This window comes from Trichoplax adhaerens, genomic scaffold, assembly GCF_000150275.1.
Source record: "Trichoplax adhaerens TRIADscaffold_5 genomic scaffold, whole genome shotgun sequence".
NCBI classification, from domain to species: Eukaryota; Metazoa; Placozoa; class Uniplacotomia; order Trichoplacea; family Trichoplacidae; genus Trichoplax; species Trichoplax adhaerens.
The window spans coordinates 5,044,484-5,057,054 of record NW_002060947.1 but is presented as its reverse complement, the minus strand read 5'-3'; the positions used below and the strand labels follow the sequence as shown (position 1 = coordinate 5,057,054).

Here is a 12,571-nt window from a genome sequence, read left to right as displayed (position 1 = left end):
CGCGTGAACGAAAAATTTTTTCAAATAGATATGTAACTGCTGGTACGATAAACTAGCCATGGAAATAAATAGTGATGATCTAAATACAACAAAGGTGAAGTATTATTTTATTTTTAATATAACAAGATTGCTTGTGTCACCTAAGTTTAAAAGGGATTCTTGTTATCTGAATTCTTTACTATTGTATACATGTGTACGAATAGGATGACTTGAAAACTTTATTGTCATGCTTGCAAGCATTAATTGAAAATGGTGATCGTCAGCCGCTGACGGAGCTTCTAGGTGTGACTACGTACTAAGGATTGGTATTATTATGGAAAAATATATGTAAGCAGAATGTAATAACTAAATTGTTACAATTAATTGGAACTTTTTGTAGGTACTCCAAAATTTATCAGAGATTCACGTGCGCGAAAGGAATTGCTGTATACATTATATTTATTCCGTGATGTTGTAAGTTATTTTCTATCTACCTTTAAATCTCTATGCAATTTTTTCTGCATTGCTCTCAGTGTATAGAAAACTACTGCGTTAATGCTCATTTCTATTTATTGAAAATAAATGATTGAATTTGTAGGTAAATGAAGTTATTAAAGGGCATATTAAGCCGCACTGGATATTTGCAATAGAAGCTCATCTGAAGAATGCAATTGATACTGCTGCAGAAGTCTTTGGACCTAGTAAGTTCTCTACTACGATGTAGTATTTTTTTCAATCAGTATCGTTCGTCATTTTTTTGAAAGTAGGAAAATAAGATAATCTTATTTGAACACCGTGTTGAAGCTAGTTTAATGGACATATTTTAAATGCATAGGCGGTGAAGCGTTTGAGCAAGGAGGAATAGGAACTTTTCACGAAAGCAGTAGCAGTGCTTCATTAATAACTAAGACAACTGACCAAACGTCTCAATATACTAGCGAACTTCACGAACAGCTAGCCCAACTAAATTTAGAAAATCAGAGGTAATAATGTCAGCGATAAATGTGTTTTTTGGAAGTAAGCAATAATAGATAGTAACATCATTGACTGTTTTGCAACTATTAACATCCGTAGATTGCTAGAAGAATTGGTAAAGGTGAAACAAACATTTAATAGACAGCTTAAGGCTGATATTGACGTTCACAATCACTTTACGAAAGCCCTACAATCAAGGTATGATTATTATCCGGAAAGCTGTGAAGGATCTAGGAATTGCGAAATATGGATGTTTCAGAAATTACTTTATTTGTTCATTTAGCACACCAACTAAGGGGATGGTCAGTGAGGCGAACTTTTTTATTTCTAAAAATCCAGGTAGTAAATCGAGTATTGCGTTATTATTGTACGGCTTTTATAACCGAATCAATTTAATCGATAGCATAGGTTTTGGAACTAAAATTACTAGTAGATCTTGTTGTAAATTAGTGTAATACTATTTTTCTGCGATAATTTGAATAACATTTTTCGTTTACACGTAAAGGGGAGGATGACCTAAATAACCTTCTTAAAAGTTTAGACTTTTCTAGTGAGGATATTAGTAAGGTATTCAGAGTTAAATTTTTATTTACTGGTATTTTACATCTGAAATCCTGAGTGAAATGTGTAACGTTTTTCAGTTTAAGGAAGAGCAATTTACATACGAAGATGTTATGACTTGTATAACTAGAGAAGATTTAAAAGAGCTGAATTTAAAGTAAATTTTAGCTTAAAAATTCATTAGTAAGATTTCTATTAATTATATCAGGTTTTATGCATATTGACTTATTTCTTTATTTTTAAGGGGTGGACCTGCATGTCGACTTTGGAATCACATTGTTACAAATCGTTCTAAGATATCCTCTCAAATAAATGATTAATTTAAACGTTAACAGATTGGAACGCTGATTGTTTTCTTCCATCTATTTGGAAATTCCTGGAGTAAAATGCATAATTATTATCCGAATAACTATTATCGATGTGCATTCTAGGATTACATCTCTCTACATCGTACTGATGATTATGGTGATTCTTGATTGCAAAATGTCTTATAACTTATTAAAATATCTTTAGTTCTGTACATATTGGCATAATTTACTTTCTCTGAATCATTACTAGCAATATTAGTAGCTGATGGTAAGTTTTTTACCTTACCTTATGTAAGTCTCTTGGTATGTTATCCTCTACTGCAAGCTAAGTGACGCGCCGTGGTGGTTAAATCATTTTATCCAGATTTTAATTGATATGACATTTACCGATAATGTTATGTGAAGTTAATTGAACTACTTCATTTATACAAGTAATAATATAATAATGTTAGCAAATAGTAACTATTATTAATACAACACCGAAATTATTGAATTCCTTTTATATATACGATTGTTGCATCAGGCGGCATTAATGCAATACCAATACAATTTATAATAATATGATTTCTGTACGTAATTCGTTCTGCAATGCGAATTAAATAGTATTTGCAATTATCTGATATCCTATGCATGTTAATTATTATAAATTATTTTATGTAAGTAAACAACCGATAGGATACAATACTATGGCTTAATTAATTTCTATCCTATTTAAAAATCTTAGAACGATATAATGTTTGCTTTTGATACCATTTTATTTTTTAAATGATTTTGACTGATTGATGTGAACATCTATAAACTTTAAATCGATTTGAAAGGCAATAAATTATGCTTTATGTTTGTACTTTTGGTGATATTAACAGTTTATCAACATTCCGTATAGGCATCTATGAATGAATCATACACGATTGCAAATCAGTACCCATAAGAAATTTTTGCATGATAGGTAGTTGACAAAGGAAATTCACTTTAAATAATATACTTTATTTCGTCATTAGTCAAATTTGTACTGACTTCAAATTTGATAAATTGTAGCGAGGTATAACTATTAGTCAAGGCAATATAAAAATTTAACTCAAGCGAGTGCTGCACGCAAATACTATAGAGCTTAACTGATGCGCGACTTGGTTTTTAAATAACTGCCTTAAGGCTTGCATAGAGTAAATATGTGATTGGAAACCTGTCGATCTGATGTTTCAAATTTGATCCATTTTATGATTACGTACGCTCACTAGTAATTTAAAGTACATTCTTTGCTTGTACTATTTAACAAAATGGGACAAATACGAGTACAACTAGAAAGTGTCGACTAAAGCATGAAATGTTTATTATTTTTTACCAGCCCAATATAAGAATGATCGGTATTTACAGTTCCTAGTTTTCGCTTACGTCAGCTTTCCATCATTTTATGCAACTCAATAACAATCTTACGATGTGCAGTATTACCACGATATACGGTAGTGGTAAGCTAATGCCAGTGTGTGTAGAATAGCTACCTTGTTGCGCATACTACCCAGTAACGTTCTAAAAGAAAAGAAATCAAAAAAGCAATGTTCTACTATCTTGATCGGGCTACTAATAAGCTCCCTATTCACGAGCGCTATCCCACTACTGCCTGATGCGGGAACTTTTGCCTGCTGTGTTTCCACCCTGGGCCGATTCATTCCTCATTACGCAACCTGGACATTTAGAGCTCCCTCTAACTGCCCATATTGACACAAGGCTTAGTGTGGACGCTCGATCGACATAGGATAACTACCAGTAAGAACCCCGACCTCAAGCAGTTCACTACCTCAGCTTCGAAGTAGCTCGATTACAGGTGCGCGCCGCCACACCCAGCTTAGCCCCACGAGCAGACTCTCGCCTGGTACGCAGGACCAGTAGAAACAGTGGAAAATTTTGTACTTAAAGTAGACATATGACGTCATCGCGGTATCGCAACCCACTTGTGCCTTTTTTTGTTCCCGTAGTATGACCGAATGACTGAATATGGTGATTCCTGAATCTCGATAGTGTCCTGTGGTTGATTTCTTTTCTTTTATACAGTTCATAAAGCTCCATGGTTTCTCTACATGATCCTGCTAAGGCTGCTACCGTGCTGTATTGTAAGCGACTACTGTACTGTAGTAGCTGTTGAAATGCAATGTTGGACAAACAACAGATAGAAAGCTGTCGACTAGTCACGTTCTTCCATGTCGCATGATCACGTCGACCAGCTGATAGTCTAATCTTATACTGTGCCTAGTCACAGTATCAGATTATTTATCTAGAAGCGGGCGTTGAATGGGCCAAAACCCTCGAGTTCGCCCCCTTTCTTTTCTCTCTTTCTTTTTTACTAATTGTAAACTGCACAATGTACTGTACAGTACTGTACGTGACTTGGATTACAGTACAGTACGTTGGTACAGTACGTACTGTAGAGGGAAAACAAAATACCTTGGGTACCCCTACGCCCGAAACGGCAATTGCACGTCATCCTCGTTCGCTTCACATAGCAGACGGCTTCAATAATCATGTCGGAAATGGAGGTGAAATAATAATTCTCTAAAGTATTCCTTAGCAGTGTTGATAGAATTTATGGCCGAAACAAGTGCTTGTTCATTCAATATCTTGTTCATTTTAGTTTTAATATGATTATTCTATGCAATATGTTAGTATTTATCCGGATTTGGTAACGAATTCTCGTCAGAAGCTTTGCCTGACGCTTTACCTAAGGGCCAGGTAAGAGAAGATGACCTACTGTACTTTTAGACTGATCTGACAGTCCATGGTAATGCATTGAATTCAATTAGAGTAATGCTAAGAAGGAAATGTAATTTTCATTCAAGATTAAGCTAGCACCAAGTGACTACCTATTCCATTCCTAATGTCTAACAAAATAATGAATCGACGATTAGTGTTCACTGCTTTCGTCCTATGTCTACTCATGCGATCTCACATCAACTAGACAGACAAATCGTACCAATTTTGATCGATGCTATCATACTTTACTGTAGTATGACAAATGGACAAATACGGTAGCAATCATCACATTGCATCACTCATAGGACAGTTTGTATTTGCCTACTACTGTAATGACGAAAGATACTGTAACTACTTAAATCGTTTGGTGCTGCAAATCGATGATATTGAGTCCTATAGGCCGTTGACTGATTATTACTTTGCAATCTGGATCACCCTACTGTATCTTCATATCGATATCAATTTCTTCATAGTGAATTCACTTGTTGACTGCACCTTAGGCCCCCGTCAAGAAGGTCTTCACTCTTCAATTCTTGACTGAAACTAAAATTTCAACCTATGATCGTTGACTAAATCGACGCTGCTTGGGGCTATTCAAGTATCGATAAACACATATCATTAGTTGAATAGTTTCAGCAAAGAATTGAAGAGTAAAGACATGTTCACCATGAAATACTTTTGTAGCAGTCTATGCTTTCACATATTGGACTACTTCAGTGGTACGATACTGGATGAAATGATTGTTAAATAGTAAATTACCGCACTCCGAGCATGTGATCGTCATGTTATAACTACAATATCATGAGATTCCCAACAATAATGCGTATAACATCCTTCTTGTCGTGCTTGACGAAATGATACAACCATTTACTTCATTCTGTGCATACCCTTGTCCCGTCACAACTTTCACAATTGAATGACAAGATTACAGTGAATACCAGTTCTTGCCCGTTGTGATAAATTATAAATAATGATTGGATTAAGTCGGATTAATCACATGATAATAAGCATGTATCATTCGTTGTTTTCCGCAGTGAGAATTTTGTATCGTAATGATTTGAACTGATTAATTATCTCGTCTCATTAAGTTAGTAAAGTGATGACTCAATTTGAGTACTCTATATGGGTACCATTATGCGAATGATCTTCAATCAAATGTATCTTGAAATACTCAACATGGCAGTAGCACTTACACCTTATAGAATGAAATATATAACTTTACGATACTATACAATACTGAGATTTCAAACAACAGTTAGATAACATTTGAATTAATTACAAGGATATATCCCAAATTTATCCAAGCATAAGATATACTTACTTCTCAATTAACAGAATAGTCCACAGAAATGCCCTTATGGTCTGTATGCCGAACAAATATCTGGGACTGCATTTACCTGTCCTCGGGAGACAAATCAAAGAAGGTATTAAATATGCTACATAAAAATTGAAAGCCAGCTACGAATGTTGTTTGTTTCCTGCTCGTTTGGCGGTGTACCGATTTTTTGGCTTAGATTGGTATTACGCTTGTCAATCATTTGTAAACAATTTATAATATCAAGTATCATTTCAGCTGGTTGTATCGAATCCACCCTTCTGTACAGCACGAACCGTTTAAAGCCATGGAAAGAGGAAATTTGTCTCATGATTGGGATGAGCAGCATCCTAATCCTAATCAGGTATAATTGACTTCGATAAATTCAAGTACTACTCTAACACTATGTTTATAAGCAATGCTAATTGCTACTTTAATTTGTCATCGTGATCATAATATCGTATCTCAAATGCGATCTTTAGCTTCGTTGGAAACCTTTCGATCTTCCTTCAAACGATCAGGAAATTGATTTTGTCCAGGTACGTTGAATTAAAATATTTTCAGTAATCATAAGTGCGAATATTAAAGACATCCTTACAGTTGTATCCTAGTAAGGCATAGTATAAAATACCATCGTATATTAATTTTAGGGATTGGCGACTGTGTGCGGTGCTGGCAGTCCTCGTGAACGAAATGGCACAGCGATTCATATCTATGCCTGCAACAAATCTATGACAAATAGGTATTTGGCACGAAAATTTAAAACATGCTAAGTCAAGTTGATACAGGTTATCCTATAATAAGGCTTTGTTTGTATTCTATTCAAATGTAGATGCTTCTATAACAGCGATGGTGATTTCTTAATTGGTTCGTTACATTCTTGAAAATTTTACCTCGTATCATGTACATTAATAACTTAACTATTAAATATTTACCATGCGATATCAGTTCCACAGAAAGGAAAGTTACGCATTACTACAGAATTTGGTAAACTAGATGTAAACCCTAACGAAATTTGCGTCATCCAAGTAAGTGAAGTCGCTCGCTTACGCATAACTATGTCATAGTAACTTGTTTTAACTACATCTTAAATAGTTCCTTAACTATTTTTATCTTAAAAGCACGGAATCCGTTTTTCCGTAGCAATTGACGAACCAAGTAGAGGATATATTTTGGAAGTTTGGGGCGTTCATTTTCGGTTACCTAATTTAGGACCGATTGGTAATAATGATAATTTAATGCTGAACTAGCGTAACTCTTAAATGTTTGTCATAGAATTGCTAAGTAGCATATTAAAGTCTGCTTTAGGTACTATGATAAACACATATAATTGTAATGGAATGCTTCAGCTCTGATTGCATTAAGCTTGTTGCAATCACTTTTTCCTGCATTCTACATTCGCTTACTTGTTTGTTATTATGCTGTATATCAACTGTCAATATAGCATTGATAGAAAAATGTTTCTGTTGAATTATAGGTGCAAATGGGCTAGCAAATCCCTTCGACTTCTTAAGCCCTAAGGCTAGTTTTGTCGATGAGACATACGAAGATGGCTTTCAGGTCGTTAATAAATATCAGGGACATTTATTTTGCGCCATGCAGGTAATTTATTATCGAAAATTTTCAATTGTGGGTATTTATAACGCTGTATTTAACTATGCTACTTCTTTCACAGGATCATTCTCCATTTGATGTTGTTGCTTGGAGAGGAAACTTTGTTCCGTATAAATATGATCTTAGTAACTTTATGGTTATAAATGCTGTTGAGTTTGATCATGCGGTAATTAATTTTACCTTCCAAAAGTAAATTACTTCACAAGTTTAGAATGCTGCATACACCTAAGTGTAAACTTTACTTACTATCCAGGATCCTTCAATATTTACTGTCCTTACGGCTCCTTCCAATACGCCTGGTGTTGCGATTGCAGATTTTGTAATCTTTCCTCCCCGGTGGGCTGTACAAGAGCATACATTTAGACCTCCTTACTATCACAGTATGTTTCTTCGTGCTTCAAACACTTAAAAGTTATTTCTGCTGTGACATTGATATACATAATGTATATATATTCACGATTGATAATGCTGTTTTATCGATACTTAGGAAATTGTATGAGCGAATTTATGGGACTGATCTCGGGACAATATGAAGCGAAGGAAGAAGGTTTTGCTCCAGGTGGTGCTAGTTTACACAGCATGTATACGCCTCATGGACCTGACACTCAATGTTTTGAGCAATCATCAAATGGAGAGCTTAAACCCTTTCATATTGGAGGCACTATGGTATTGCTATAATGAGAACGATTGTAAAAGTTATACTGAATATGGTTTTGCTAAAGAAATATTAACTGTATTTCATCTGTATATCAATTAGGCATTTATGTTTGAAACTTCGTTTGGTTTAGCGTTAACCAAGTGGGGAGAAGAAGTTTGCCGTAAAATTGACCCAAAATATTACACTTGTTGGTCTGACTTGAAAAAGCACTTTGATCCTAATTGGAAGCCATAAATTGCATGTTATCGTTTATGACAACCATAGGCATTAAATTAAGTCATATATAGTCATCCCACACTAGTAGTATTTTTCTCTGCATGACTAAAAAATTTGTTGAGGTCATTGAGGAAGTCTTCATTAAGCGGTGCATTAGATATTAACGTACAAAATGGATGAATTTATTTATGTACTAGAAGTTACATGTATGATATGTTCACAGTAAAACAAAAATTCGGCAAACATTGCAAATATGAAATTCTAAGGGCTTGTTAGTACATTATATCTGCCCTATAGTTTGCTTACATTTGTGGTATAATCTGGATAGACAATAATGTGGTAAGCTTGTAACAAGTTGTAGTAAAATGTTTCAGTAATAGAGCAACTGCAGCGTTGTAACTCTGGACATAGATTTAACATTGGTCATTTGCTCAGCTATATGTAGCTACAGTAATTCTTGATTATATCTTCCTGATGTCGAATTAAAACGTTGTTTGAACCATATCGCAGTATTTGTATCTTTTGATGTTCATAATGTAGCTAAAATTTTTATCTACAAGAGTTTCGCCTACTTAGTTTTGCTATGCATGCAGTATGCGGATGCTGGAGGCCTACCAGACGTGTCGGTTTCTATGTAAGATAAAGTAGAAACTCAGATTCCTTCGACATAAGTTGGATATTATAAATGCTACTTAGTAAAATTCAAAGTGTTACAACGAACCTGAGGCTTGTAGTCTATCAATTCGATTTTATAGTTTAAAAGAAGTAAAGAAATAAAAACTTGCATTTCCATGATAGCGAACCACCTAAAATTTTACCTTTTTTATAATTACTTATACCAGAACTCTTTAAGTGCATGTCATATATAAATGTATACAGTATACTAACCTTCCTGGGCACTGGTATCTTCCACCTCCAAATGCAACGAATCCATCTATAAAAGCTTTTTTCGTATTATTCATCTTCAACCAGCGATCCTATGATAATATTTGCCATCAGTTCCATCAATAATATCACTTTAATTTCGGTAGAATTAAGTAACATGGTTTAATAAGATAGCATATCGACGTCATGATATTTACTAGTACCACAATAAGCTCGTCATTGATGCTACACATACAGGATTATATGTATCAGGATCGGTAAAGTAGTCCTTATCTCGATGCGACCAAAATGGGCTTATAACCATCATATTCCCAGGCGGAACAACAAAATTCTATAGCAGATTTTCAATTTGTTTTCAATCATAGCTATCTTAGCTTACAAGAAATGCAGCAAAATTTCTTAATTTCAGATGTATAGGAACCTGAAATTCAATAGGTTTAGTGACCATTCTTGGAGAAGACACTCCTGGGCTTTCTAATCTTATCGCTTCTAAGATACACCTATTTTAGAGTGTGATTGATATTTTGATATCTTAGGACGGAATAGTGCTGCGAATGATCGAAAAAAATATAAAATACCATTTTATGTAGGATAGATGTTTGATATCTTCTTCTTTAATCATCACTTCATCATCTGTTAATAATTATTGGACAGTTTCGGTATTCCGTAAAAAATGCTAACATTAAAGAATTTCTTAAGATAATGGGTATTAATTAACAATTTTGATACAGAAATTCATCTATATTAGACTTCAGACCATTAATTTTTTGTTTGTACCTGCAGTTGACCACACAGATAGTAAATTTTCCATAACTTTTTCATATATACGTGGATTTTGACAAATATTTATAAGGCTCCAATAAACCGCCTACAAAAAAATATACAGCATATGCATAATCATATATACGAGCATTACGCTTCATTCACATACGTAAAATCTGAAGAATTGAAAAACGTAAAGAAAACATCGATCACACAGACACTGCATAAATGTTTTTTCATGCGGACAATGTAACATTGCAAAGTGAATAATAATACAAACCGGTATTGCATTAGCTTGGGTTGCCCAAAAAAACAGCAATCCAAAATTTGCAGCAGCATCTTTCCTGACGGTGCTCAGTAAGGACTGGAAAATAGTCTGTATAGAGTACATTGATAATATTACTTAGACGCAATGTAATAGTTATATTAATTTCTATAAGTTACTCGATGCAATCCTGAAACGTTTCTTTTACTAAGAAATTCAAGTAAGGCTGATAGTAAATCTACAAGAAATTGTTGCAATTGAATATATGACGATTATGTAACAACCTTAGAATTGTTATCCTGGTCTGAGTTTACATCTATCAAGAAATGTTAGAAGAGCAGATGAGATCGACCATTTTCATCATCATGGAGGATGTACAAGTATATTCAGATAAACAAAGTTAATGTTAAGGTAATAACAGGCAAACGAAGTGATTAAATTATTAAAACCTTTGGCTTGTTGAACCGCATGCTCAAATTTTCTTAATAGCCACTGTTTTGATTTAGCCCACTTGCTATATAATAGTCAAGAAATGCAATATGGACAAGTTAGACACTGTTTCAGAATTATTTCATTTACACTACAATTCCCTAACTAAAAATCTCAGACAACCTTAGAAATACTTCTGGAATTTGTGCTCCCATTTCAAAATCAGCATCAAAATCCTTCAATTGCTGCCACAAATCTTCACAATCGCTCTAATAGCAAACATCATAAATAACAAAAATTATTTATATCAAGATTTCCATTTCAAGCACTGTATCGATCACTTGTATGCACTATCCAAGCTATAGAGGTATAGTATAATGCTTGCAGCGATTTCTCAAGTCTTCACGGGATCCCCAGACTTTGTTAATAATTCAAAAAGCAAACTGAATGCAATAACTAACGAGCGTAACCACGGTAATGCAATTGGTAATATATTAACCACCTGTAAAATACAGAATATATACCATCTGCCACATATTACTTGATTTGATATTTACAAAAGGTTATACCTTCTTGGAAAATAGTATATCATCACCAAACATACATTCCAGGACAGGTTTAAACATAAATGTCTTGACAATGTCCATTAATTCCATCTCAACATCTTGAGGCAGTTTTTTACTTTGTTGATGAAATTTTTGGCTTAGTTTGATCGATAATACTTGCAGGTAATTGGATGACAGCCTTCCTTTAACTAGATCGTGTAATTTAGAATGGCTATCAATAAAAGCTGATTTGGTAATATTAGCAGTTTTTTGGCATGTTGGTTGAACTGCAGCTTGAAAATCGACGCAATTGGTACTATAATATTTATCATAGTCATTAGCATCCAGTAAGAAGGTTAAACGCTGTCCAGGTAAAGATAACGTAAAAATCTTTCCATACTGCAAGATATAATTTAAAACAAAGGAAGCAAATTAACAAACTCAGTATTTCTAATAGGTGTATTTTCTCGTTATCAGACTAACAAAATAATCTAATCAGCCCAAGCATTTAGCAAGTCAGGAGCTGCTACTAGATGTACATAACATCATCAAGATACTGAGCGTTTTACACGTCTCCGAATTGTTGCATCAACAAAGCGTAGACCTTAACGTAATTGCTTACCTTATCACGACATTGACGTATAAACTGGATTGGATCTCGTCCAAATTGTATCGCGCAACCTATTAATGGTATATAGCCACCGATAACTGGAGGTTGGCGATTCTTCTTCCTGGGCATAAAATAGAGAAAAAGTAAAGTAAAGAAAGCTAAAGCAATCAACAACACCATATCGTGTTGCTCCATCTTGACGGAAACTACTTTGTGACGCATGCGTAACAGCTCCTAACACCTACCCAATGGCGTTTGCTTTAGCTTAGCCGGCAAGTGCCACGAACAAGTAAAAAATAAATATATACGAAATATTTAGTTTATTTTAATTCCACTCGAGAGATCGTAATGGAGGCTCTCAAATATCATCACTAAATTGAATTGAGCGCAATATTATTGTCAAAGCTAACGAATCAAAAAGTATTCAGTTTCTAAATATTAATATTAAGGGAATATTATACTGTACAGTACTTAGTGTACTAGTAAATCGTTGATAAGAATGCATGGCAAGTATAAAGAAGAAAAGCCAGGATTTTAATTATCATTTCAGTCCTGAAATCTTTATATACGCAATGGCAAAGACTACCCGCTGAACATGCATATTGTTCGTATTTCGTAATTTATCCTGCTGCGAATTACTGATTGATAAACGTAATCATACACCTACTGTACCTAGGCAATATACTGTACGTGCATGATACTAGAAC

The 12,571-nt window shown here is 34.3% G+C and overlaps 2 protein-coding genes across 2 annotated transcripts; one reads left to right on the top strand and one right to left on the bottom strand.

Annotated features, from left to right (window-relative positions):
* Window positions 1–4,336: 4,336 nt before the first annotated feature.
* TRIADDRAFT_56615 (uncharacterized protein) lies at window positions 4,337–8,386 on the top strand (the record flags this gene model as incomplete). Its single annotated transcript, XM_002112923.1, has 14 exons — window positions 4,337–4,351; window positions 4,479–4,544; window positions 5,901–5,989; window positions 6,139–6,244; window positions 6,363–6,419; window positions 6,531–6,622; window positions 6,713–6,747; window positions 6,829–6,908; window positions 7,002–7,101; window positions 7,358–7,482; window positions 7,556–7,660; window positions 7,748–7,874; window positions 7,982–8,160; window positions 8,252–8,386. 14 exons carry the CDS (start codon window positions 4,337–4,339, stop codon window positions 8,384–8,386), a joined length of 1,311 nt encoding a protein of 436 aa, XP_002112959.1.
* Window positions 8,387–9,056: 670 nt separating this feature from the next.
* Window positions 9,057–12,044, bottom strand: TRIADDRAFT_24848 (uncharacterized protein; the record flags this gene model as incomplete). Its single annotated transcript, XM_002112479.1, has 11 exons — window positions 9,057–9,174; window positions 9,257–9,345; window positions 9,489–9,584; window positions 9,675–9,753; window positions 9,832–9,886; window positions 10,031–10,121; window positions 10,296–10,417; window positions 10,730–10,794; window positions 10,890–10,978; window positions 11,279–11,653; window positions 11,877–12,044. 11 exons carry the CDS (start codon window positions 12,042–12,044, stop codon window positions 9,057–9,059), a joined length of 1,347 nt encoding a protein of 448 aa, XP_002112515.1.
* Between the last annotated feature and the right edge of the window lie 527 nt (window positions 12,045–12,571).